Here is a 26,928-nt window from a genome sequence, read left to right on the forward strand (position 1 = left end):
ATCAATGACCTAGTTGGGAAAATGATTGCTGAACTCTGTAATGATCCTGATCTCAGCAGTACCAAGTGCCACAAAGGTCCACAAATCAGTTTACTCATGTATTTTATTGCCTATGGTTTGGTTTGTAAATGTGTGTTGGTGATATGGATGCATTCATGACACCACATTTTCTGGACAAAATGCGTCTTGGAGCAGAGCTCCTGCAGTGCTTCCATCAAATCTGTTTTGAATAGGTTTTGGGTGCATTTTCACATATAATTTCAAAAGCGTCATATCTAAGAGGACATAACCCTGCAACTGAAGGCAAGGGAGCTACACTGTGTAAACTGGTGAAAATCATACACATTCCGATGACTGGTGGACAAAAGGATCAAAACTGTGACAGGAAAAGGGTCTACAAACTGACCTTTTGTTTGAAGACCTGCAGGTCGTGACAAGTGAGTAATTGAAGGAAGGGCAAATTTTAGACAAGCTAGCAGAAAAGTGTGAGTGACCTTGATGTTGCATCCTTTATGCATTGGCTCATTTCATCAAAAGCCAGCAAACAGGAGGAATGTGCTTGTTGGGTTTTTCTTTTGAGGAAGAACTATGTAAGCACCGAAGCATCTGGTCTCTGTGGCGCAATCGGTTAGCGCGTTCAGCTGTTAACCGAAAGGATGGTGGTTCGAGCCCACCCAGGGACGATGTATGTTCCTTTCTCTTCTTTTTTAGACGTATTTTGCGCAAACAGATTAACTAAATTTCAACATTTCTCTCAAACAAATCAGCCTCTCGCCCAACGTGGGGCTCGAACCCACGACCCTGAGATTAAGAGTCTCATGCTCTACCGACTGAGCTAGCCGGGCGTTTTATGTAGGACCCCAAAAGCACTTGCTGTCGCCACATGTTGACATGTTGAGCAGGACCTGAGCTATGTTTGTGGAATTTGTGCAGAGACTAAAGACCTTCACCCTTAAACATTCACTAAACCTGGTGCATGATCTCACATCCCAGAGATTGAGAATCTGGCAAACTAACAATCGAACTGGTCAGGTAACAGCAGCATTTGAAGTGGGGTCAAAAATGTACCATTAAAGGCACTTGACATCCCCGCTCAGTTTCGTTGCATAGCCTCTTTATAGTTGTTGAAAAAACGTTTTGTAGCGGAAGAAAACATTAATTTACTGGAAGACAATCCAGTGATCGCTCTTAATATCAAAGTAAAACATGTACTCTGTCCTGATAAAATTTTGACCATGTGCATTTCACCTTGGGATTTAAAGTGTTTCCCGTTAGTCTGAGTACATCAGCTGAAGGCAGCTTAACTTCTTTTTTGGTTCTTGAAGTCTTTTTTTATTCTCATCCGAAAGGCATATTCTGTTCCAGAAAACATTGGGGATTCCAATGTATCAATGACCTAGTTGGGAAAATGATTGCTGAACTCTGTAATGATCCTGATCTCAGCAGTACTAAGTGCCACAAAGGTCCACAAATCAGTTTACTCATGTATTTTATTGCCTATGGTTTGGTTTGTAAATGTGTGTTGGTGATATGGATGCATTCATGACACCACATTTTCTGGACAAAATGCGTCTTGGAGCAGAGCTCCTGCAGTGCTTCCATCAAATCTGTTTTGAATAGGTTTTGTGTGCATTTTCACATATAATTTCAAAAGCGTCATATCTAAGAGGACATAACCCTGCAACTGAAGGCAAGGGAGCTACACTGTGTAAACTGGTGAAAATCATACACATTCCGATGACTGGTGGACAAAAGGATCAAAACTGTGACAGGAAAAGGGTCTACAAACTGACCTTTTGTTTGAAGACCTGCAGGTCGTGACAAGTGAGTAATTGAAGGAAGGGCAAATTTTAGACAAGCTAGCAGAAAAGTGTGAGTGACCTTGATGTTGCATCCTTTATGCATTGGCTCATTTCATCAAAAGCCAGCAAACAGGAGGAATGTGCTTGTTGGGTTTTTCTTTTGAGGAAGAACTATGTAAGCTCCGAAGCATCTGGTCTCTGTGGCGCAATCGGTTAGCGCGTTCGGCTGTAAACCGAAAGGATGGTGGTTCGAGCCCACCCAGGGACGATGTATGTTCCTTTCTCTTCTTTTTTAGACGTATTTTGCGCAAACAGATTAACTAAATTTCAACATTTCTCTCAAACAAATCAGCCTCTCGCCCAACGTGGGGCTCGAACCCACGACCCTGAGATTAAGAGTCTCATGCTCTACCGACTGAGCTAGCCGGGCGTTTTATGTAGGACCCCAAAAGCACTTGCTGTCGCCACATGTTGACATGTTGAGCAGGACCTGAGCTATGTTTGTGGAATTTGTGCAGAGACTAAAGACTTTCACCCTTAAACATTCACTAAACCTGGTGCATGATCTCACATCCCAGAGATTGAGAATCTGGCAAACTAACAATCGAACTGGTCAGGTAACAGCAGCATTTGAAGTGGGGTCAAAAATGTACCATTAAAGGCACTTGACATCCCCGCTCAGTTTCGTTGCATAGCCTCTTTATAGTTGTTGAAAAAACGTTTTGTAGCGGAAGAAAACATTAATTTACTGGAAGACAATCCAGTGATCGCTCTTAATATCAAAGTAAAACATGTACTCTGTCCTGATAAAATTTTGACCATGTGCATTTCACCTTGGGATTTAAAGTGTTTCCCGTTAGTCTGAGTACATCAGCTGAAGGCAGCTTAACTTCTTTTTTGGTTCTTGAAGTCTTTTTTTATTCTCATCCGAAAGGCATATTCTGTTCCAGAAAACATTGGGGATTCCAATGTATCAATGACCTAGTTGGGAAAATGATTGCTGAACTCTGTAATGATCCTGATCTCAGCAGTACCAAGTGCCACAAAGGTCCACAAATCAGTTTACTCATGTATTTTATTGCCTATGGTTTGGTTTGTAAATGTGTGTTGGTGATATGGATGCATTCATGACACCACATTTTCTGGACAAAATGCGTCTTGGAGCAGAGCTCCTGCAGTGCTTCCATCAAATCTGTTTTGAATAGGTTTTGGGTGCATTTTCACATATAATTTCAAAAGCGTCATATCTAAGAGGACATAACCCTGCAACTGAAGGCAAGGGAGCTACACTGTGTAAACTGGTGAAAATCATACACATTCCGATGACTGGTGGACAAAAGGATCAAAACTGTGACAGGAAAAGGGTCTACAAACTGACCTTTTGTTTGAAGACCTGCAGGTCGTGACAAGTGAGTAATTGAAGGAAGGGCAAATTTTAGACAAGCTAGCAGAAAAGTGTGAGTGACCTTGATGTTGCATCCTTTATGCATTGGCTCATTTCATCAAAAGCCAGCAAACAGGAGGAATGTGCTTGTTGGGTTTTTCTTTTGAGGAAGAACTATGTAAGCACCGAAGCATCCGGTCTCTGTGGCGCAATCGGTTAGCGCGTTCGGCTGTTAACCGAAAGGATGGTGGTTCGAGCCCACCCAGGGACGATGTATGTTCCTTTCTCTTCTTTTTTAGACGTATTTTGCGCAAACAGATTAACTAAATTTCAACATTTCTCTCAAACAAATCTGCCTCTCGCCCAACGTGGGGCTCGAACCCACGACCCTGAGATTAAGAGTCTCATGCTCTACCGACTGAGCTAGCCGGGCGTTTTATGTAGGACCCCAAAAGCACTTGCTGTCGCCACATGTTGACATGTTGAGCAGGACCTGAGCTATGTTTGTGGAATTTGTGCAGAGACTAAAGACCTTCACCCTTAAACATTCACTAAACCTGGTGCATGATCTCACATCCCAGAGATTGAGAATCTGGCAAACTAACAATCGAACTGGTCAGGTAACAGCAGCATTTGAAGTGGGGTCAAAAATGTACCATTAAAGGCACTTGACATCCCCGCTCAGTTTCGTTGCATAGCCTCTTTATAGTTGTTGAAAAAACGTTTTGTAGCGGAAGAAAACATTAATTTACTGGAAGACAATCCAGTGATCGCTCTTAATATCAAAGTAAAACATGTACTCTGTCCTGATAAAATTTTGACCATGTGCATTTCACCTTGGGATTTAAAGTGTTTCCCTTTAGTCTGAGTACATCAGCTGAAGGCAGCTTAACTTCTTTTTTGGTTCTTGAAGTCTTTTTTTATTCTCATCCGAAAGGCATATTCTGTTCCAGAAAACATTGGGGATTCCAATGTATCAATGACCTAGTTGGGAAAATGATTGCTGAACTCTGTAATGATCCTGATCTCAGCAGTACCAAGTGCCACAAAGGTCCACAAATCAGTTTACTCATGTATTTTATTGCCTATGGTTTGGTTTGTAAATGTGTGTTGGTGATATGGATGCATTCATGACACCACATTTTCTGGACAAAATGCGTCTTGGAGCAGAGCTCCTGCAGTGCTTCCATCAAATCTGTTTTGAATAGGTTTTGGGTGCATTTTCACATATAATTTCAAAAGCGTCATATCTAAGAGGACATAACCCTGCAACTGAAGGCAAGGGAGCTACACTGTGTAAACTGGTGAAAATCATACACATTCCGATGACTGGTGGACAAAAGGATCAAAACTGTGACAGGAAAAGGGTCTACAAACTGACCTTTTGTTTGAAGACCTGCAGGTCGTGACAAGTGAGTAATTGAAGGAAGGGCAAATTTTAGACAAGCTAGCAGAAAAGTGTGAGTGACCTTGATGTTGCATCCTTTATGCATTGGCTCATTTCATCAAAAGCCAGCAAACAGGAGGAATGTGCTTGTTGGGTTTTTCTTTTGAGGAAGAACTATGTAAGCACCGAAGCATCCGGTCTCTGTGGCGCAATCGGTTAGCGCGTTCGGCTGTTAACCGAAAGGATGGTGGTTCGAGCCCACCCAGGGACGATGTATGTTCCTTTCTCTTCTTTTTTAGACGTATTTTGCGCAAACAGATTAACTAAATTTCAACATTTCTCTCAAACAAATCAGCCTCTCGCCCAACGTGGGGCTCGAACCCACGACCCTGAGATTAAGAGTCTCATGCTCTACCGACTGAGCTAGCCGGGCGTTTTATGTAGGACCCCAAAAGCACTTGCTGTCGCCACATGTTGACATGTTGAGCAGGACCTGAGCTATGTTTGTGGAATTTGTGCAGAGACTAAAGACCTTCACCCTTAAACATTCACTAAACCTGGTGCATGATCTCACATCCCAGAGATTGAGAATCTGGCAAACTAACAATCGAACTGGTCAGGTAACAGCAGCATTTGAAGTGGGGTCAAAAATGTACCATTAAAGGCACTTGACATCCCCGCTCAGTTTCGTTGCATAGCCTCTTTATAGTTGTTGAAAAAACGTTTTGTAGCGGAAGAAAACATTAATTTACTGGAAGACAATCCAGTGATCGCTCTTAATATCAAAGTAAAACATGTACTCTGTCCTGATAAAATTTTGACCATGTGCATTTCACCTTGGGATTTAAAGTGTTTCCCTTTAGTCTGAGTACATCAGCTGAAGGCAGCTTAACTTCTTTTTTGGTTCTTGAAGTCTTTTTTTATTCTCATCCGAAAGGCATATTCTGTTCCAGAAAACATTGGGGATTCCAATGTATCAATGACCTAGTTGGGAAAATGATTGCTGAACTCTGTAATGATCCTGATCTCAGCAGTACCAAGTGCCACAAAGGTCCACAAATCAGTTTACTCATGTATTTTATTGCCTATGGTTTGGTTTGTAAATGTGTGTTGGTGATATGGATGCATTCATGACACCACATTTTCTGGACAAAATGCGTCTTGGAGCAGAGCTCCTGCAGTGCTTCCATCAAATCTGTTTTGAATAGGTTTTGGGTGCATTTTCACATATAATTTCAAAAGCGTCATATCTAAGAGGACATAACCCTGCAACTGAAGGCAAGGGAGCTACACTGTGTAAACTGGTGAAAATCATACACATTCCGATGACTGGTGGACAAAAGGATCAAAACTGTGACAGGAAAAGGGTCTACAAACTGACCTTTTGTTTGAAGACCTGCAGGTCGTGACAAGTGAGTAATTGAAGGAAGGGCAAATTTTAGACAAGCTAGCAGAAAAGTGTGAGTGACCTTGATGTTGCATCCTTTATGCATTGGCTCATTTCATCAAAAGCCAGCAAACAGGAGGAATGTGCTTGTTGGGTTTTTCTTTTGAGGGAGAACTATGTAAGCACCGAAGCATCTGGTCTCTGTGGCGCAATCGGTTAGCGCGTTCGGCTGTTAACCGAAAGGATGGTGGTTCGAGCCCACCCAGGGACGATGTATGTTCCTTTCTCTTCTTTTTTAGACGTATTTTGCGCAAACAGATTAACTAAATTTCAACATTTCTCTCAAACAAATCAGCCTCTCGCCCAACGTGGGGCTCGAACCCACGACCCTGAGATTAAGAGACTCATGCTCTACCGACTGAGCTAGCCGGGCGTTTTATGTAGGACCCCAAAAGCACTTGCTGTCGCCACATGTTGACATGTTGAGCAGGACCTGAGCTATGTTTGTGGAATTTGTGCAGAGACTAAAGACCTTCACCCTTAAACATTCACTAAACCTGGTGCATGATCTCACATCCCAGAGATTGAGAATCTGGCAAACTAACAATCGAACTGGTCAGGTAACAGCAGCATTTGAAGTGGGGTCAAAAATGTACCATTAAAGGCACTTGACATCCCCGCTCAGTTTCGTTGCATAGCCTCTTTATAGTTGTTGAAAAAACGTTTTGTAGCGGAAGAAAACATTAATTTACTGGAAGACAATCCAGTGATCGCTCTTAATATCAAAGTAAAACATGTACTCTGTCCTGATAAAATTTTGACCATGTGCATTTCACCTTGGGATTTAAAGTGTTTCCCGTTAGTCTGAGTACATCAGCTGAAGGCAGCTTAACTTCTTTTTTGGTTCTTGAAGTCTTTTTTTATTCTCATCCGAAAGGCATATTCTGTTCCAGAAAACATTGGGGATTCCAATGTATCAATGACCTAGTTGGGAAAATGATTGCTGAACTCTGTAATGATCCTGATCTCAGCAGTACCAAGTTCCACAAAGGTCCACAAATCAGTTTACTCATGTATTTTATTGCCTATGGTTTGGTTTGTAAATGTGTGTTGGTGATATGGATGCATTCATGACACCACATTTTCTGGACAAAATGTGTCTTGGAGCAGAGCTCCTGCAGTGCTTCCATCAAATCTGTTTTGAATAGGTTTTGGGTGCATTTTCACATATAATTTCAAAAGCGTCATATCTAAGAGGACATAACCCTGCAACTGAAGGCAAGGGAGCTACACTGTGTAAACTGGTGAAAATCATACACATTCCGATGACTGGTGGACAAAAGGATCAAAACTTTGACAGGAAAAGGGTCTACAAACTGACCTTTTGTTTGAAGACCTGCAGGTCTTGACAAGTGAGTAATTGAAGGAAGGGCAAATTTTAGACAAGCTAGCAGAAAAGTGTGAGTGACCTTGATGTTGCATCCTTTATGCATTGGCTCATTTCATCAAAAGCCAGCAAACAGGAGGAATGTGCTTGTTGGGTTTTTCTTTTGAGGAAGAACTATGTAAGCACCGAAGCATCTGGTCTCTGTGGCGCAATCGGTTAGCGCTTTTGGCTGTTAACCGAAAGGATGGTGGTTCGAGCCCATCCAGGGATGATGTATGTTCCTTTCTCTTCTTTTTTAGACGTATTTTGCGCAAACAGATTAACTAAATTTCAACATTTCTCTCAAACAAATCTGCCTCTCGCCCAACGTGGGGCTCGAACGCACGACCCTGAGATTAAGAGTCTCATGCTCTACCGACTGAGCTAGCCGGGCATTTTATGTAGGACCCCAAAAGCACTTGCTGTCGCCACATGTTGACATGTTGAGCAGGACCTGAGCTATGTTTGTGGAATTTGTGCAGAGACTAAAGACTTTCACCCTTAAACATTCACTAAACCTGGTGCATGATCTCACATCCCAGAGATTGAGAATCTGGCAAACTAACAATCGAACTGGTCAGGTAACAGCAGCATTTGAAGTGGGGTCAAAAATGTACCATTAAAGGCACTTGACATCCCCGCTCAGTTTCGTTGCATAGCCTCTTTATAGTTGTTGAAAAAACGTTTTGTAGCGGAAGAAAACATTAATTTACTGGAAGACAATCCAGTGATCGCTCTTAATATCAAAGTAAAACATGTACTCTGTCCTGATAAAATTTTGACCATGTGCATTTCACCTTGGGATTTAAAGTGTTTCCCGTTAGTCTGAGTACATCAGCTGAAGGCAGCTTAACTTCTTTTTTGGTTCTTGAAGTCTTTTTTTATTCTCATCCGAAAGGCATATTCTGTTCCAGAAAACATTGGGGATTCCAATGTATCAATGACCTAGTTGGGAAAATGATTGCTGAACTCTGTAATGATCCTGATCTCAGCAGTACCAAGTGCCACAAAGGTCCACAAATCAGTTTACTCATGTATTTTATTGCCTATGGTTTGGTTTGTAAATGTGTGTTGGTGATATGGATGCATTCATGACACCACATTTTCTGGACAAAATGCGTCTTGGAGCAGAGCTCCTGCAGTGCTTCCATCAAATCTGTTTTGAATAGGTTTTGGGTGCATTTTCACATATAATTTCAAAAGCGTCATATCTAAGAGGACATAACCCTGCAACTGAAGGCAAGGGAGCTACACTGTGTAAACTGGTGAAAATCATACACATTCCGATGACTGGTGGACAAAAGGATCAAAACTGTGACAGGAAAAGGGTCTACAAACTGACCTTTTGTTTGAAGACCTGCAGGTCGTGACAAGTGAGTAATTGAAGGAAGGGCAAATTTTAGACAAGCTAGCAGAAAAGTGTGAGTGACCTTGATGTTGCATCCTTTATGCATTGGCTCATTTCATCAAAAGCCAGCAAACAGGAGGAATGTGCTTGTTGGGTTTTTCTTTTGAGGAAGAACTATGTAAGCACCGAAGCATCCGGTCTCTGTGGCGCAATCGGTTAGCGCGTTCGGCTGTTAACCGAAAGGATGGTGGTTCGAGCCCACCCAGGGACGATGTATGTTCCTTTCTCTTCTTTTTTAGACGTATTTTGCGCAAACAGATTAACTAAATTTCAACATTTCTCTCAAACAAATCAGCCTCTCGCCCAACGTGGGGCTCGAACCCACGACCCTGAGATTAAGAGTCTCATGCTCTACCGACTGAGCTAGCCGGGCGTTTTATGTAGGACCCCAAAAGCACTTGCTGTCGCCACATGTTGACATGTTGAGCAGGACCTGAGCTATGTTTGTGGAATTTGTGCAGAGACTAAAGACCTTCACCCTTAAACATTCACTAAACCTGGTGCATGATCTCACATCCCAGAGATTGAGAATCTGGCAAACTAACAATCGAACTGGTCAGGTAACAGCAGCATTTGAAGTGGGGTCAAAAATGTACCATTAAAGGCACTTGACATCCCCGCTCAGTTTCGTTGCATAGCCTCTTTATAGTTGTTGAAAAAACGTTTTGTAGCGGAAGAAAACATTAATTTACTGGAAGACAATCCAGTGATCGCTCTTAATATCAAAGTAAAACATGTACTCTGTCCTGATAAAATTTTGACCATGTGCATTTCACCTTGGGATTTAAAGTGTTTCCCTTTAGTCTGAGTACATCAGCTGAAGGCAGCTTAACTTCTTTTTTGGTTCTTGAAGTCTTTTTTTATTCTCATCCGAAAGGCATATTCTGTTCCAGAAAACATTGGGGATTCCAATGTATCAATGACCTAGTTGGGAAAATGATTGCTGAACTCTGTAATGATCCTGATCTCAGCAGTACCAAGTGCCACAAAGGTCCACAAATCAGTTTACTCATGTATTTTATTGCCTATGGTTTGGTTTGTAAATGTGTGTTGGTGATATGGATGCATTCATGACACCACATTTTCTGGACAAAATGCGTCTTGGAGCAGAGCTCCTGCAGTGCTTCCATCAAATCTGTTTTGAATAGGTTTTGGGTGCATTTTCACATATAATTTCAAAAGCGTCATATCTAAGAGGACATAACCCTGCAACTGAAGGCAAGGGAGCTACACTGTGTAAACTGGTGAAAATCATACACATTCCGATGACTGGTGGACAAAAGGATCAAAACTGTGACAGGAAAAGGGTCTACAAACTGACCTTTTGTTTGAAGACCTGCAGGTCGTGACAAGTGAGTAATTGAAGGAAGGGCAAATTTTAGACAAGCTAGCAGAAAAGTGTGAGTGACCTTGATGTTGCATCCTTTATGCATTGGCTCATTTCATCAAAAGCCAGCAAACAGGAGGAATGTGCTTGTTGGGTTTTTCTTTTGAGGGAGAACTATGTAAGCACCGAAGCATCTGGTCTCTGTGGCGCAATCGGTTAGCGCGTTCGGCTGTTAACCGAAAGGATGGTGGTTCGAGCCCACCCAGGGACGATGTATGTTCCTTTCTCTTCTTTTTTAGACGTATTTTGCGCAAACAGATTAACTAAATTTCAACATTTCTCTCAAACAAATCAGCCTCTCGCCCAACGTGGGGCTCGAACCCACGACCCTGAGATTAAGAGACTCATGCTCTACCGACTGAGCTAGCCGGGCGTTTTATGTAGGACCCCAAAAGCACTTGCTGTCGCCACATGTTGACATGTTGAGCAGGACCTGAGCTATGTTTGTGGAATTTGTGCAGAGACTAAAGACCTTCACCCTTAAACATTCACTAAACCTGGTGCATGATCTCACATCCCAGAGATTGAGAATCTGGCAAACTAACAATCGAACTGGTCAGGTAACAGCAGCATTTGAAGTGGGGTCAAAAATGTACCATTAAAGGCACTTGACATCCCCGCTCAGTTTCGTTGCATAGCCTCTTTATAGTTGTTGAAAAAACGTTTTGTAGCGGAAGAAAACATTAATTTACTGGAAGACAATCCAGTGATCGCTCTTAATATCAAAGTAAAACATGTACTCTGTCCTGATAAAATTTTGACCATGTGCATTTCACCTTGGGATTTAAAGTGTTTCCCGTTAGTCTGAGTACATCAGCTGAAGGCAGCTTAACTTCTTTTTTGGTTCTTGAAGTCTTTTTTTATTCTCATCCGAAAGGCATATTCTGTTCCAGAAAACATTGGGGATTCCAATGTATCAATGACCTAGTTGGGAAAATGATTGCTGAACTCTGTAATGATCCTGATCTCAGCAGTACCAAGTGCCACAAAGGTCCACAAATCAGTTTACTCATGTATTTTATTGCCTATGGTTTGGTTTGTAAATGTGTGTTGGTGATATGGATGCATTCATGACACCACATTTTCTGGACAAAATGTGTCTTGGAGCAGAGCTCCTGCAGTGCTTCCATCAAATCTGTTTTGAATAGGTTTTGGGTGCATTTTCACATATAATTTCAAAAGCGTCATATCTAAGAGGACATAACCCTGCAACTGAAGGCAAGGGAGCTACACTGTGTAAACTGGTGAAAATCATACACATTCCGATGACTGGTGGACAAAAGGATCAAAACTTTGACAGGAAAAGGGTCTACAAACTGACCTTTTGTTTGAAGACCTGCAGGTCTTGACAAGTGAGTAATTGAAGGAAGGGCAAATTTTAGACAAGCTAGCAGAAAAGTGTGAGTGACCTTGATGTTGCATCCTTTATGCATTGGCTCATTTCATCAAAAGCCAGCAAACAGGAGGAATGTGCTTGTTGGGTTTTTCTTTTGAGGAAGAACTATGTAAGCACAGAAGCATCTGGTCTCTGTGGCGCAATCGGTTAGCGCGTTCGGCTGTTAACCGAAAGGATGGTGGTTCGAGCCCACCCAGGGACGATGTATGTTCCTTTCTCTTCTTTTTTAGACGTATTTTGCGCAAACAGATTAACTAAATTTCAACATTTCTCTCAAACAAATCAGCCTCTCGCCCAACGTGGGGCTCGAACGCACGACCCTGAGATTAAGAGACTCATGCTCTACCGACTGAGCTAGCCGGGCGTTTTATGTAGGACCCCAAAAGCACTTGCTGTCGCCACATGTTGACATGTTGAGCAGGACCTGAGCTATGTTTGTGGAATTTGTGCAGAGACTAAAGACCTTCACCCTTAAACATTCACTAAACCTGGTGCATGATCTCACATCCCAGAGATTGAGAATCTGGCAAACTAACAATCGAACTGGTCAGGTAACAGCAGCATTTGAAGTGGGGTCAAAAATGTACCATTAAAGGCACTTGACATCCCCGCTCAGTTTCGTTGCATAGCCTCTTTATAGTTGTTGAAAAAACGTTTTGTAGCGGAAGAAAACATTAATTTACTGGAAGACAATCCAGTGATCGCTCTTAATATCAAAGTAAAACATGGACTCTGTCCTGATAAAATTTTGACCATGTGCATTTCACCTTGGGATTTAAAGTGTTTCCCGTTAGTCTGAGTACATCAGCTGAAGGCAGCTTAACTTCTTTTTTGGTTCTTGAAGTCTTTTTTTATTCTCATCCGAAAGGCATATTCTGTTCCAGAAAACATTGGGGATTCCAATGTATCAATGACCTAGTTGGGAAAATGATTGCTGAACTCTGTAATGATCCTGATCTCAGCAGTACCAAGTTCCACAAAGGTCCACAAATCAGTTTACTCATGTATTTTATTGCCTATGGTTTGGTTTGTAAATGTGTGTTGGTGATATGGATGCATTCATGACACCACATTTTCTGGACAAAATGTGTCTTGGAGCAGAGCTCCTGCAGTGCTTCCATCAAATCTGTTTTGAATAGGTTTTGGGTGCATTTTCACATATAATTTCAAAAGCGTCATATCTAAGAGGACATAACCCTGCAACTGAAGGCAAGGGAGCTACACTGTGTAAACTGGTGAAAATCATACACATTCCGATGACTGGTGGACAAAAGGATCAAAACTTTGACAGGAAAAGGGTCTACAAACTGACCTTTTGTTTGAAGACCTGCAGGTCTTGACAAGTGAGTAATTGAAGGAAGGGCAAATTTTAGACAAGCTAGCAGAAAAGTGTGAGTGACCTTGATGTTGCATCCTTTATGCATTGGCTCATTTCATCAAAAGCCAGCAAACAGGAGGAATGTGCTTGTTGGGTTTTTCTTTTGAGGAAGAACTATGTAAGCACCGAAGCATCTGGTCTCTGTGGCGCAATCGGTTAGCGCTTTTGGCTGTTAACCGAAAGGATGGTGGTTCGAGCCCATCCAGGGATGATGTATGTTCCTTTCTCTTCTTTTTTAGACGTATTTTGCGCAAACAGATTAACTAAATTTCAACATTTCTCTCAAACAAATCTGCCTCTCGCCCAACGTGGGGCTCGAACGCACGACCCTGAGATTAAGAGTCTCATGCTCTACCGACTGAGCTAGCCGGGCATTTTATGTAGGACCCCAAAAGCACTTGCTGTCGCCACATGTTGACATGTTGAGCAGGACCTGAGCTATGTTTGTGGAATTTGTGCAGAGACTAAAGACTTTCACCCTTAAACATTCACTAAACCTGGTGCATGATCTCACATCCCAGAGATTGAGAATCTGGCAAACTAACAATCGAACTGGTCAGGTAACAGCAGCATTTGAAGTGGGGTCAAAAATGTACCATTAAAGGCACTTGACATCCCCGCTCAGTTTCGTTGCATAGCCTCTTTATAGTTGTTGAAAAAACGTTTTGTAGCGGAAGAAAACATTAATTTACTGGAAGACAATCCAGTGATCGCTCTTAATATCAAAGTAAAACATGTACTCTGTCCTGATAAAATTTTGACCATGTGCATTTCACCTTGGGATTTAAAGTGTTTCCCGTTAGTCTGAGTACATCAGCTGAAGGCAGCTTAACTTCTTTTTTGGTTCTTGAAGTCTTTTTTTATTCTCATCCGAAAGGCATATTCTGTTCCAGAAAACATTGGGGATTCCAATGTATCAATGACCTAGTTGGGAAAATGATTGCTGAACTCTGTAATGATCCTGATCTCAGCAGTACCAAGTGCCACAAAGGTCCACAAATCAGTTTACTCATGTATTTTATTGCCTATGGTTTGGTTTGTAAATGTGTGTTGGTGATATGGATGCATTCATGACACCACATTTTCTGGACAAAATGCGTCTTGGAGCAGAGCTCCTGCAGTGCTTCCATCAAATCTGTTTTGAATAGGTTTTGGGTGCATTTTCACATATAATTTCAAAAGCGTCATATCTAAGAGGACATAACCCTGCAACTGAAGGCAAGGGAGCTACACTGTGTAAACTGGTGAAAATCATACACATTCCGATGACTGGTGGACAAAAGGATCAAAACTGTGACAGGAAAAGGGTCTACAAACTGACCTTTTGTTTGAAGACCTGCAGGTCGTGACAAGTGAGTAATTGAAGGAAGGGCAAATTTTAGACAAGCTAGCAGAAAAGTGTGAGTGACCTTGATGTTGCATCCTTTATGCATTGGCTCATTTCATCAAAAGCCAGCAAACAGGAGGAATGTGCTTGTTGGGTTTTTCTTTTGAGGAAGAACTATGTAAGCACCGAAGCATCCGGTCTCTGTGGCGCAATCGGTTAGCGCGTTCGGCTGTTAACCGAAAGGATGGTGGTTCGAGCCCACCCAGGGACGATGTATGTTCCTTTCTCTTCTTTTTTAGACGTATTTTGCGCAAACAGATTAACTAAATTTCAACATTTCTCTCAAACAAATCAGCCTCTCGCCCAACGTGGGGCTCGAACCCACGACCCTGAGATTAAGAGTCTCATGCTCTACCGACTGAGCTAGCCGGGCGTTTTATGTAGGACCCCAAAAGCACTTGCTGTCGCCACATGTTGACATGTTGAGCAGGACCTGAGCTATGTTTGTGGAATTTGTGCAGAGACTAAAGACCTTCACCCTTAAACATTCACTAAACCTGGTGCATGATCTCACATCCCAGAGATTGAGAATCTGGCAAACTAACAATCGAACTGGTCAGGTAACAGCAGCATTTGAAGTGGGGTCAAAAATGTACCATTAAAGGCACTTGACATCCCCGCTCAGTTTCGTTGCATAGCCTCTTTATAGTTGTTGAAAAAACGTTTTGTAGCGGAAGAAAACATTAATTTACTGGAAGACAATCCAGTGATCGCTCTTAATATCAAAGTAAAACATGTACTCTGTCCTGATAAAATTTTGACCATGTGCATTTCACCTTGGGATTTAAAGTGTTTCCCTTTAGTCTGAGTACATCAGCTGAAGGCAGCTTAACTTCTTTTTTGGTTCTTGAAGTCTTTTTTTATTCTCATCCGAAAGGCATATTCTGTTCCAGAAAACATTGGGGATTCCAATGTATCAATGACCTAGTTGGGAAAATGATTGCTGAACTCTGTAATGATCCTGATCTCAGCAGTACCAAGTGCCACAAAGGTCCACAAATCAGTTTACTCATGTATTTTATTGCCTATGGTTTGGTTTGTAAATGTGTGTTGGTGATATGGATGCATTCATGACACCACATTTTCTGGACAAAATGCGTCTTGGAGCAGAGCTCCTGCAGTGCTTCCATCAAATCTGTTTTGAATAGGTTTTGGGTGCATTTTCACATATAATTTCAAAAGCGTCATATCTAAGAGGACATAACCCTGCAACTGAAGGCAAGGGAGCTACACTGTGTAAACTGGTGAAAATCATACACATTCCGATGACTGGTGGACAAAAGGATCAAAACTGTGACAGGAAAAGGGTCTACAAACTGACCTTTTGTTTGAAGACCTGCAGGTCGTGACAAGTGAGTAATTGAAGGAAGGGCAAATTTTAGACAAGCTAGCAGAAAAGTGTGAGTGACCTTGATGTTGCATCCTTTATGCATTGGCTCATTTCATCAAAAGCCAGCAAACAGGAGGAATGTGCTTGTTGGGTTTTTCTTTTGAGGGAGAACTATGTAAGCACCGAAGCATCTGGTCTCTGTGGCGCAATCGGTTAGCGCGTTCGGCTGTTAACCGAAAGGATGGTGGTTCGAGCCCACCCAGGGACGATGTATGTTCCTTTCTCTTCTTTTTTAGACGTATTTTGCGCAAACAGATTAACTAAATTTCAACATTTCTCTCAAACAAATCAGCCTCTCGCCCAACGTGGGGCTCGAACCCACGACCCTGAGATTAAGAGACTCATGCTCTACCGACTGAGCTAGCCGGGCGTTTTATGTAGGACCCCAAAAGCACTTGCTGTCGCCACATGTTGACATGTTGAGCAGGACCTGAGCTATGTTTGTGGAATTTGTGCAGAGACTAAAGACCTTCACCCTTAAACATTCACTAAACCTGGTGCATGATCTCACATCCCAGAGATTGAGAATCTGGCAAACTAACAATCGAACTGGTCAGGTAACAGCAGCATTTGAAGTGGGGTCAAAAATGTACCATTAAAGGCACTTGACATCCCCGCTCAGTTTCGTTGCATAGCCTCTTTATAGTTGTTGAAAAAACGTTTTGTAGCGGAAGAAAACATTAATTTACTGGAAGACAATCCAGTGATCGCTCTTAATATCAAAGTAAAACATGTACTCTGTCCTGATAAAATTTTGACCATGTGCATTTCACCTTGGGATTTAAAGTGTTTCCCGTTAGTCTGAGTACATCAGCTGAAGGCAGCTTAACTTCTTTTTTGGTTCTTGAAGTCTTTTTTTATTCTCATCCGAAAGGCATATTCTGTTCCAGAAAACATTGGGGATTCCAATGTATCAATGACCTAGTTGGGAAAATGATTGCTGAACTCTGTAATGATCCTGATCTCAGCAGTACCAAGTGCCACAAAGGTCCACAAATCAGTTTACTCATGTATTTTATTGCCTATGGTTTGGTTTGTAAATGTGTGTTGGTGATATGGATGCATTCATGACACCACATTTTCTGGACAAAATGTGTCTTGGAGCAGAGCTCCTGCAGTGCTTCCATCAAATCTGTTTTGAATAGGTTTTGGGTGCATTTTCACATATAATTTCAAAAGCGTCATATCTAAGAGGACATAACCCTGCAACTGAAGGCAAGGGAGCTACACTGTGTAAACTGGTGAAAATCATACACATTCCGATGACTGGTGGACAAAAGGATCAAAACTTTGACAGGAAAAGGGTCTACAAACTGACCTTTTGTTTGAAGACCTGCAGGTCTTGACAAGTGAGTAATTGAAGGAAGGGCAAATTTTAGACAAGCTAGCAGAAAAGTGTGAGTGACCTTGATGTTGCATCCTTTATGCATTGGCTCATTTCATCAAAAGCCAGCAAACAGGAGGAATGTGCTTGTTGGGTTTTTCTTTTGAGGAAGAACTATGTAAGCACAGAAGCATCTGGTCTCTGTGGCGCAATCGGTTAGCGCGTTCGGCTGTTAACCGAAAGGATGGTGGTTCGAGCCCACCCAGGGACGATGTATGTTCCTTTCTCTTCTTTTTTAGACGTATTTTGCGCAAACAGATTAACTAAATTTCAACATTTCTCTCAAACAAATCAGCCTCTCGCCCAACGTGGGGCTCGAACGCACGACCCTGAGATTAAGAGACTCATGCTCTACCGACTGAGCTAGCCGGGCGTTTTATGTAGGACCCCAAAAGCACTTGCTGTCGCCACATGTTGACATGTTGAGCAGGACCTGAGCTATGTTTGTGGAATTTGTGCAGAGACTAAAGACCTTCACCCTTAAACATTCACTAAACCTGGTGCATGATCTCACATCCCAGAGATTGAGAATCTGGCAAACTAACAATCGAACTGGTCAGGTAACAGCAGCATTTGAAGTGGGGTCAAAAATGTACCATTAAAGGCACTTGACATCCCCGCTCAGTTTCGTTGCATAGCCTCTTTATAGTTGTTGAAAAAACGTTTTGTAGCGGAAGAAAACATTAATTTACTGGAAGACAATCCAGTGATCGCTCTTAATATCAAAGTAAAACATGGACTCTGTCCTGATAAAATTTTGACCATGTGCATTTCACCTTGGGATTTAAAGGAGTCGCACTCTCCTGGTTTAGATCATATTTAACTGACCGCTTCCAATGTGTAAGTGTTAATAATAAAACCTCTAAATCTGTGCAGGTTAAATATGGTGTCCCACAAGGGACAGTCCTAGGACCACTTCTATTCACACTGTACATGTTACCCTTAGGCGAGATTATGCATAAGCATGACATCAGTTTCCATTCCTACGCAGACGACACTCAGCTATATTTATCAGCAAAACCCGATGATTTAGGCGCAAACAGTAAGATTGAGAAATGTGTAGAAGAGATAAAACATTGGATGGCGTGTAACTTTCTAGCACTAAATCCCGATAAAACAGAATTAATAATAGTTGGGTCTAGGACTGCGAGAGACAAGATACATAATGTAGCATTGAATCTACATTCTTTTACTATAACCCCCAGCGCAGAGGTAAAGAACTTCGGCGTCACAATAGACCCAGATCTCTCGTTCGATATACATATTAATAATATAACTAGGGTAGCGTTCTTTCACTTGCGCAACATTGCCAAAATTAGAAACATATTAAATATTAGTGATGCAGAAAAACTAATCCATGCATTCATATCCTCTCGTTTAGATTATTGCAACAGTCTCCTAGCTGGATGTTCTGGTAAATCGATAAACAAACTCCAGCTGGTTTAGAACGCAGCAGCACGAGTTTTAACAAAAACTAAAAAGTTTGATCACATTAGTCCCGTACTATCATTACACTGGCTGCCAATTCCGTATTGACTATAAAATACTTTTATTAACATATAAAACGCTGCATGGCTTAGCTCCGGACTATCTTAGTGAACTTATTGAACATTATAACCCAGCGCGTTCACTTCGCTCGCAGGACGCAGGGTTATTAACTGTTCCTAGGATCAAAAAGATCACAGCAGGTGGAAGAGCCTTTTCTTTTAAAGCTCCACAATTGTGGAATAATCTTCCTGCCTCTATTCGGGACTCAGACACAGTCTCAATGTTTAAAACTCGATTAAATACCTATCTGTTTAGTTTGGCTTTTGATTAATCTGTTACATATTTACTACATCTCGTATCTTTTCTCCAAGGTTCACCTGGAGAGTAACATTGCAGTCGGAACCTACAATACCAGCATCGCTGCTCCGACATGGAATGAAAGCCTGGCGTTCATCAACAGACATTTACAGTGACCATATCATAACCCAGAACTTTCATTTTTACCTTTACTTAGTCTGATTGTGTGATTTGTGTGTGACTTGTGTATTTGTCTGTATTTTGTGTAATTTGTGTGTTAACGGGCTGCCCAATGGAGGATTATTAGCAATGCCCCAAACTCCAGCTGGTTCAGAACGCAGCAGCACGAGTTTTAACAAAAACTAAAAAGTTTGATCACATTAGTCCCGTACTATCATTACACTGGCTGCCAATTAGATTCCGTATTGACTATAAAATACTTTTATTAACATATAAAACGCTGCATGGCTTATCTCCAGACTATCTTAGTGAACTTATTGAACAATATAACCCAGCGCGTTCACTTCGCTCGCAGGACGCAGGGTTATTAACTGTTCCTAGGATCAAAAAGATCACAGCAGGTGGAAGAGCCTTTTCTTTTAAAGCTCCACAATTGTGGAATAATCTTCCTGCCTTTATTCGGGACTCAGACACAGTCTCAATGTTTAAAACTCAACTAAAGACTTATCTGTTTAGTTTGGCCTTTGAATAATCTGTTAAATATTTACCACATCACATATCTTTCTTCTCCGAGGTTCACCTGGGGAGTAACACTGCCTACAAGGGGGAGTTGGAGCCTACAATACCAGTATCATCGCTCCAACACGGAATGAAAATCTGGCGTTCATCACAAGACATTTACATTGACAATATCAACACCCAGAACTTTCATTCTATTTACCTTATACTTAGTCTGATTGTGTGATTTGTGTGTGACTTGTGTATTCGTCTGTATAATTTGATTTTGTGTAATTTGTCTGTTAACGGGTGCCCAATGGAGGATGGGTTCCCTTTTGAGTCTTGGTCCTCCCAAGGTTTCTTCCTATTCCCCACCATCATAGGGAGTTTTTGGCAGGAATGGCAATCACGCCCATGACCGCCAGAGGGCGCCATCACCAGAATATTGATCTGCACACCTGACCCTGATCAGCTACTCACCACGCCCTACATAAGGACTCTTCTCACAACAGACCAGTGCGAAGTATTGCCATCCCAGTGTTGCATTACCAAGCCGTGTTTCTGTATTCTCTGACTGTTATCCTGGTTACCGATCCTTGCTCTGCCCTCTTGATATTCTCCCGTTTGCCTAGCCCTTTCTGTACCTCTGCCTGCCGCTATTGGACTGTTCTGGTTTTTGACTCTCCGTTTTTGCCTTACCCTTTTTGTGCTGCTGCCTGCTTTCCCTACGAGGTCTGCTTGTTTGTTCTGTATATTAAAAGCTATGTATTTTCCACCTGCGTATGGATCCCTCTCTACCTTCGGGTACGCCACCATTACAGTTTTTGCTTGCCACTGTCGCCTCTGGCTTGCTCATTAGGGATTTGGACCCATACAATTGTTAAACTTGGAAATCCTGTAAAGCTGCTTTGTGACAACATGTGTTGTGAAAAGCGCTACATTAAATACATTTAATTTGATTTGATTTAAAACCTCCATTATTGTTCTGCTGCCAAAAAAATCAAAAACAGATAGTCTGAATGACTTCTGCCCTGTTGTGCTAACATCTGTCATCATGAAGTGCTTCAAGAAGCTGGTGCAGTCATGTCATTGCTAATTGTCTGCCAGCCAACCTTGACCCTCTTCAATTTGCCTACAAAGCAAAGAGATCCACAGAGGATGCTGTAGCGACAACACTACACAGACCTACTTGGAACAGCTAGGGAATTATGCCAGACTGCTTTTTGTGGATTTCAGCTCGGCCTTTAACACTGTCCTCCCACATAGGCTGGTATCCAAGCTGTCAGATCTAGGACTCCTATCACAGGTATGCAACTGGATACTGATCTTCCTGTCAGGCCACTCACAGAGGGTCAGATTGGGTCCTCACATCTCCACGGCTCTCATTTTTAACACAGGGACACCGCAGGGCTGTGTGCTCAGCCCACTCCTCTACACATATGACTGCGTTGCTACCCACCACAGCAACAAGGTCATCAAGTTTGCAGATGATACCACAGTGGCCGGGCTCATCTCAGACATGGAGGGCGAGCAGGCCTACAGGAACGAAGTGGTGCAGCTGTCATTTACATTTATGGCATTTTAGCAGACGCCCTTATCCAGAACGACTTACATTTTATCTCATTTTTATACAAGTGAGCAATTGAGGGTTAAGGGCCTTGCTCAGGGGCACCTCAGTCATGGCCTCAGGTCTGGGAATCGAACCTGTGACCCTCCGGTCACAAGACCAGGCCATGACTGCCCATGACTGTCAGAGTGGTGCAAAATTAATAATCTGCTCCTCAACCCTCAAAAAACAAAGGAAATAATTATTGACTTCAGAAAGGAAAAAGTGGACATCCAGCCACTCATTATTGGTGGGATCAGTGTGGAGAGGGTACCAGTGTTCAGGTTCCTGGGCATCGAGATGGGAGATAATCTGACCTGGAGTGTGAACACCAGAGAGCTGCAGCAGAGTTTGTATTGTTTGAGAAATATTTACTCCGTGCCTTCTATCACAGCTCTATAGAGAGCATACGTACGTATGGACTGTGTGTGTAGAACAGCAGCTGCACAGCACAAGAAAAGAAAGTGCTCCACAGAGTCATCAGGTCAGCAGAGAATACAGTTGGCTGCAATCTCCCAACTCTAGATCAAATCTACACCTCTCGATGCCACCAAAAAGCCATAGACCAGGGATGTCAAAGTCAAATACACCTAGGGCCAAAAAACCAAATTTGCTACAAGCCGAGGGCCGGACAGGTTCAATGTTTATTAAAACATATTGAAATGATTGCACATAGCCTATTGAACAAAGACCTAACACAGTGTATATTATTTAATGCTTAAATGAATAAAGCAATATTTTCTTATGGATCTGTCAGTAATTTCAAGTGAAAACATTTTTCAACAAGCAAACAGATAAAAACAAACTTCCTTTAAAGAAAACATGTCCTGTACATTAAATGAATAAAGTAATAACGATTTGTAACGACTTCGTTTCACAACAAATATCTGTCTGACTGAACAATTCTCTTGTATTACGTTAATAAATACGAGCCTCTTGTAATTCCAGGATGAAACATGAGAGAATGTGAAGACGTTAAGATTGAGCGTTTTGAAAATAAACAACCATTAAATAATGTGAATAAAAAAGTGAATTATTTCGAATCATTTCGACTATATGTATAAAATATTTAACTTAATTAAGTTTAACTGGTGCGCGCAGTTACAAAATTCGAGAGGTGCACGACCTTGCGAATCGACAGTGTGCGACGCCCTCGCGCACGGGTGGAGCCACTGCGATTACGTCATTTTCGCCGCGCGGACCCTCGCCGCTTGTGTGCGCTGCAGTGATTTCGCAGGCTACCGTTGCATTGTGGGGAATGTAATGTTTTTGCGTGCAAAACACCATCGGGCGGCTGTGGCCTGCGGGCACATGTGCCATAGACATTGTACAGGACTCATCACATCCTGGACACGGTCTCTTCCAACTACTGCCATCTGGCAGGAGATACAGGGCTTTTAAAACCTGGACAACATGCCTCGAAAACAGCTTTTACCCTAAAGCCATCATGGCTTTAAATTCATAACACAGCTTAGTTATTTTTAGTCATGTGTAATATGTTCATGTTGATATTTAATCTGTACTACATTGGAACAATATATATCTGTGCAATATAATCATTATACAACCGGTGCAAAATTTCACAAGTGCAATTTTGTTTATAAAACTAGTGCAATCTTCATATTTGTGTATTTTGATTAAAATGGTGTAAATCTGTACTTTTGTAAATTTCTAAATCTGTAAATATAGAACCTTTTGTTTTTAGTTATTCTTTAAAAATTTTAGTCGAAGGCACTGCAATTTCGTTGTTCTTGAAAAAGTGGCAATGACAATAAAGATATTATCTTATCTTTTTCTATCATACTAAAACAGTCCAGAAAATGAATTTCAACTGTCCATAATTTAGTAAAAACTCTTCAAAAATCTAAATTGTAACATTGCTAGGGTGAGGTAGGATGCTGAAGTGAGAGCAGTATAAATAACGCAGTATATTTTTTATTAGCAATAAATTGAAATATTCACAGCATATGTGATATGAAACCTGAGAAATCATTTTGTAGTTTTTGTCTTTGAAAACCACCAGGAACATGTTTTGTTACTGGATCTGAAGCTCTAATGCAGAGCTAAACAGAGAGGCATCTGAATGGGAATGAAGCAGCCTTTAAAATTACTTTGCAATGAAGCATATTGCACTAAGTAGAAAAATGGCTTTTTTGTTTTTATTTTTAATAGATTTAGCCATTCAGATCAAATGCACATCTGACCTGATTATTCCACCATTTATTAATTACCACTAACTCTTATTAATTAACTTATTCATCTTATTCATTGTCCACCACTAATTATTTAAACCATTATATAAACCATTATATAAACACCATTTAATTAGGTGTGGCAGAATAAAATATTGTCGGTTATGTATTTAAAAGGCACTACTTTGATTTTGTTGCCTAGAAGAAGACCAGATCACATTTTAGGAGTGAGTAATGCAAATCATTCAACAGGGTTCACATACTTTATATTCAGCTGCTTGTATATAAAGTTGTACAGAGCAGGGGCTCTCAGTCCAATCACTGTGAGGCTTCAGTCAGTACAATTTTTTATCATTCCGTGTTCATATTAATACCAGGCAATTAAAGTCCTTGGAATTGTTGATTTATCAGGATCAAATTAACTGGCTAAAAGTTGTGTACAGTGATGTACAGTACCTACAGCCAACCATTTGAGGAGAAGACTGCACAAAGCTGATTTACTTCCACCTCTGACAAAGGCCGCAAAGGAGAGCGACAGGGACCACCATGGAACCCAAACCACTCCATCGCCCGCTTCAAAGCAGGAACACCAAATGTCCGTGTCACCTACAAAATAAAAAAATAAAGGTGGAGACAAGATACATTGTGAAATGTGAAAAATTGTCAAACTGCATAGAGATGTACACCATTAAGATAATATCTGATCTGTTGGTTTGCTGCATATGTCAAGCAGTAAAAATATTCTGAAAACATATTTAGGTATAAACATTACACAGATTAAAAAAGCCTTTGTGCAGAGGCCATTTTCAGCCCATTTGGAGACATTTTTGAGCCTACACTGTAACATTAGTTATCTATTTGAGAGCCTCTAATACAGAAGAAAATGTCCAAAAAACAAAAAAGCAGTTTTTACTTTGGGGATGTATAGTGTGTATATGTACATTGGAGATGTGGATTTTTTCTGTTATATGAACTCTGATACAATAGGACAAAATAAAAAAATATTGAGCACGGTCTGGGTTGATTTTTGATCTGGGCTGCTCTGTGTGGAGTTTGCATGTTCTCCCTGTGCCTGTGTGTGTTTTCTCCAGGTACTCCGGTTTCCCCCACAGTTCAAAGACATGCAAAGACAGGTTAATTGATCACTCTAAATTGCCTGTGAGTGCATGTGCGTGCATGTGTGTTGACCATGTGGTGGACTGGTGACATGCCCATGGTGTACCCTGCCTTTGCCCGGAGATGCTGGGATTGACTCCAGCCCCCCCATGACCCTGACTAGCAGGATTAAGCGGTACAGATAATGGATGGATGGATGGAATGTCCATAGTACCATACCCTTGTCCAAATGTGGCACACCCTGATACAAGACACTTTCCCATCATCAAGAGCATGCAATATTTAATTTTTTTGCTGAAACAAAAAAACAACGTTGGACGTCTTACAGAAAGACCAGAATATAATATAATAATATATTATTATTATATAATAATGTGTTATGACCCTGTCTTGGATTTGGATTTGCGTGCTCCTTTGATATAGCTGTATAGAGTTGTGTATATAGATATATGTATATTGGTGGTTTGTGTGTGCACACGGTGAGTAGGAAGTGGCTGCCATTTTGTTTGGGTTGTGGGTTTGTATCTGTTTTGTATATAGGGAGTCAGAGTAGTGTCGTCTTTTGTTTCACCCTGTTAGTATAGTTATGTCTGTTTCTTTCTAGTATGGTTTTTGTTAGTTGTTTTGGCCTGGGTCACTTCTGACGTTTGTACCTGTGTGCACTTTGTCTTGTAAATATATTCTGTTTGTGAACATTTGTAAATACACCAATACTTTACATCTTCTTGAATCACTGTGTCATCCATATTCCACCCCTTCACACCCCTGTTACGGCCTAGAGCCTAGATAGATCGTAACAAATGATAATATAAGATAAATTAATATAATAATAATAATAATAATGATAATATTATTATTATTATAATGATTATATCTTATTATTATTATTAATAATATAATTATTATAATTGTTAATAATAATAATAATAATAATAATAAGAGATAATCATTATAATTACAATTAAGAGATGTCCAAGAGGCTAGCTAATCTAACCATGCTAGCTAAGACCCTAAAGATACAGCCTATTGTTACGGCTCCGGACCCTTCCCTGTGGGCGTGTCATTATGTCGTCTGCGTGCAGTTATGTCCATGTTAGTAGTTCCGTGGGTGTGGGTTGTTTGTGAGCGTGTTCGTTTGTTACACCTGTGCCTTGTCTCGAGGTCACGTGGGTCTGTGTAACTCACCTATTTAATGTGCGTTCGCGCAGTGTCGTGTGCTCGTCTTTTGTCTAAAGCAACGTGTCAGCGTGAGTGTGATATTGTGCTGCTTGCGCTCCGCACCGTGCTTATTTGTTTGATGTCATTAAATGTTCGTTGTACACAGTAATCGTCTTGGTGCCTGCTTCCCTCACCCAAGCGTTACACCTATAGGCTGATGATTCCTGCTGAGGCTGCTTCCCGCTGATGCTGCTACGAAGTGTTTCTTTCAAATTTTGCGATTGTTTTTTTGCTAAATTACAAAAACTATTTACGTGCTGTTCTTAACTTTTTGCCTTCCTAGACCATTGTTACAAGTAGTTCTTCCACTGTCAAGACGGGTAGTTGACTATCTGTTCCTACAAATCTGCTAGCGTAAGTCCTTATAAATGGGCTAAACGCAGTAAGTTTTTTTTATCTATGGCTGGTGTTGGTTTGTTTGCCTGTGTGTTTAGCTTAGACCCTTTCACCACCTACAGTAATAGCGATAGCATTTGTGAGAGGTGCAAGTTAGTTACTTCGCTCATGGCAAAAATGTAAAGTTTAGAGTGCCGTGTCCACTCATTATTAAGGGATAGAGAGCAAGAGTTAGTAATAGCTGTGGACATGGCAGGGAGAAATAGTACCTCCACAACTCCGGCGTTAGAGCCCTCACAGCGGGGCAAATGGGTGACGTCTCGACGGTGTAGTTGGAGAGCAAAGGCTGCAGCTAACGCTAATGCCAGCACTAGCCCACGAGAGCACAACTCCCCAGTTCACGTGTCCAACAGGTTTGCCCCGCTCAGTGAAACACCCGCTGAGGAGCCTGTCTCACAGACTCTGGTCATAGGTGACTCTATCGTTCAGCATGTGAAAGTCGCTATTCCTTTATGGGCTCAAATTCCTAAGCACTCTAGATAAACCCCTCACCGACCTGCTCAGAGAAGCAGCCAAATCCTGAGCACCAGTGTTGTCCCAGGAATCCCAAAAGAGGGGTGCACTCTGTCCAGTAGCCTATTACTCTAATAAACTCACACAAGCTGAGAGGAACTATAGCATATGTGACAGGGAGCTGCTAGCCAAGTTCACGCTGGAGGAGTGGAGACAATGGCTTAATCCCCTTTGTGGTGATTACCAACCACAAAGACCTTGAGTACCTCTGTAACACCAAGACGCTGAACTTAAGGCAAAGACAGTGCTCCCTCCCCTGTTCATCCTAGGAGGCATTGACTGGAGCCTAAACGGGGCTATTCAGAGAA

The 26,928-nt window shown here is 41.6% G+C and overlaps 1 protein-coding gene and 19 non-coding genes across 21 annotated transcripts in view; 10 read left to right on the forward strand and 10 right to left on the reverse strand.

Annotated features, from left to right (window-relative positions):
• Window positions 1-772: 772 nt before the first annotated feature.
• Window positions 773-845, reverse strand: trnak-cuu (transfer RNA lysine (anticodon CUU)). The gene has a single exon. It is a non-coding gene; the product is annotated as a tRNA-Lys (tRNA).
• A 1,151-nt stretch (window positions 846-1,996) lies between these two features.
• trnay-gua (transfer RNA tyrosine (anticodon GUA)) lies at window positions 1,997-2,070 on the forward strand. Its single transcript has one exon. It is a non-coding gene; the product is annotated as a tRNA-Tyr (tRNA).
• An 89-nt stretch (window positions 2,071-2,159) lies between these two features.
• On the reverse strand, window positions 2,160-2,232 carry trnak-cuu (transfer RNA lysine (anticodon CUU)). Its single transcript has one exon. It is a non-coding gene; the product is annotated as a tRNA-Lys (tRNA).
• A 1,151-nt stretch (window positions 2,233-3,383) lies between these two features.
• trnan-guu (transfer RNA asparagine (anticodon GUU)) lies at window positions 3,384-3,457 on the forward strand. The gene has a single exon. It is a non-coding gene; the product is annotated as a tRNA-Asn (tRNA).
• Window positions 3,458-3,546: 89 nt separating this feature from the next.
• On the reverse strand, window positions 3,547-3,619 carry trnak-cuu (transfer RNA lysine (anticodon CUU)). Its single transcript has one exon. It is a non-coding gene; the product is annotated as a tRNA-Lys (tRNA).
• Window positions 3,620-4,770: 1,151 nt separating this feature from the next.
• trnan-guu (transfer RNA asparagine (anticodon GUU)) lies at window positions 4,771-4,844 on the forward strand. The gene has a single exon. It is a non-coding gene; the product is annotated as a tRNA-Asn (tRNA).
• An 89-nt stretch (window positions 4,845-4,933) lies between these two features.
• On the reverse strand, window positions 4,934-5,006 carry trnak-cuu (transfer RNA lysine (anticodon CUU)). The gene has a single exon. It is a non-coding gene; the product is annotated as a tRNA-Lys (tRNA).
• A 1,151-nt stretch (window positions 5,007-6,157) lies between these two features.
• trnan-guu (transfer RNA asparagine (anticodon GUU)) lies at window positions 6,158-6,231 on the forward strand. Its single transcript has one exon. It is a non-coding gene; the product is annotated as a tRNA-Asn (tRNA).
• An 89-nt stretch (window positions 6,232-6,320) lies between these two features.
• Window positions 6,321-6,393, reverse strand: trnak-cuu (transfer RNA lysine (anticodon CUU)). The gene has a single exon. It is a non-coding gene; the product is annotated as a tRNA-Lys (tRNA).
• Window positions 6,394-8,931: 2,538 nt separating this feature from the next.
• Window positions 8,932-9,005, forward strand: trnan-guu (transfer RNA asparagine (anticodon GUU)). The gene has a single exon. It is a non-coding gene; the product is annotated as a tRNA-Asn (tRNA).
• Window positions 9,006-9,094: 89 nt separating this feature from the next.
• Window positions 9,095-9,167, reverse strand: trnak-cuu (transfer RNA lysine (anticodon CUU)). Its single transcript has one exon. It is a non-coding gene; the product is annotated as a tRNA-Lys (tRNA).
• Window positions 9,168-10,318: 1,151 nt separating this feature from the next.
• Window positions 10,319-10,392, forward strand: trnan-guu (transfer RNA asparagine (anticodon GUU)). The gene has a single exon. It is a non-coding gene; the product is annotated as a tRNA-Asn (tRNA).
• Window positions 10,393-10,481: 89 nt separating this feature from the next.
• On the reverse strand, window positions 10,482-10,554 carry trnak-cuu (transfer RNA lysine (anticodon CUU)). Its single transcript has one exon. It is a non-coding gene; the product is annotated as a tRNA-Lys (tRNA).
• A 1,151-nt stretch (window positions 10,555-11,705) lies between these two features.
• Window positions 11,706-11,779, forward strand: trnan-guu (transfer RNA asparagine (anticodon GUU)). Its single transcript has one exon. It is a non-coding gene; the product is annotated as a tRNA-Asn (tRNA).
• Window positions 11,780-14,479: 2,700 nt separating this feature from the next.
• Window positions 14,480-14,553, forward strand: trnan-guu (transfer RNA asparagine (anticodon GUU)). Its single transcript has one exon. It is a non-coding gene; the product is annotated as a tRNA-Asn (tRNA).
• An 89-nt stretch (window positions 14,554-14,642) lies between these two features.
• trnak-cuu (transfer RNA lysine (anticodon CUU)) lies at window positions 14,643-14,715 on the reverse strand. The gene has a single exon. It is a non-coding gene; the product is annotated as a tRNA-Lys (tRNA).
• Window positions 14,716-15,866: 1,151 nt separating this feature from the next.
• On the forward strand, window positions 15,867-15,940 carry trnan-guu (transfer RNA asparagine (anticodon GUU)). The gene has a single exon. It is a non-coding gene; the product is annotated as a tRNA-Asn (tRNA).
• Window positions 15,941-16,029: 89 nt separating this feature from the next.
• Window positions 16,030-16,102, reverse strand: trnak-cuu (transfer RNA lysine (anticodon CUU)). The gene has a single exon. It is a non-coding gene; the product is annotated as a tRNA-Lys (tRNA).
• A 1,151-nt stretch (window positions 16,103-17,253) lies between these two features.
• On the forward strand, window positions 17,254-17,327 carry trnan-guu (transfer RNA asparagine (anticodon GUU)). The gene has a single exon. It is a non-coding gene; the product is annotated as a tRNA-Asn (tRNA).
• A 5,777-nt stretch (window positions 17,328-23,104) lies between these two features.
• hoga1 (4-hydroxy-2-oxoglutarate aldolase 1) overlaps window positions 23,105-26,928 on the reverse strand; it is a 47,230-nt gene continuing 43,406 nt past the window's right edge. For both annotated transcript variants that reach the window (XM_077020814.1, XM_077020808.1), the window contains one exon: window positions 23,105-23,983. In XM_077020814.1, the coding sequence (XP_076876929.1) occupies window positions 23,834-23,983 (150 nt within the window). In that variant the 3' untranslated portion in view covers window positions 23,105-23,833. The remainder of the gene's footprint in view (window positions 23,984-26,928) is intronic.

This window comes from Brachyhypopomus gauderio, chromosome 1 (assembly GCF_052324685.1).
Source record: "Brachyhypopomus gauderio isolate BG-103 chromosome 1, BGAUD_0.2, whole genome shotgun sequence".
NCBI lineage: Eukaryota > Metazoa > Chordata > Actinopteri > Gymnotiformes > Hypopomidae > Brachyhypopomus > Brachyhypopomus gauderio.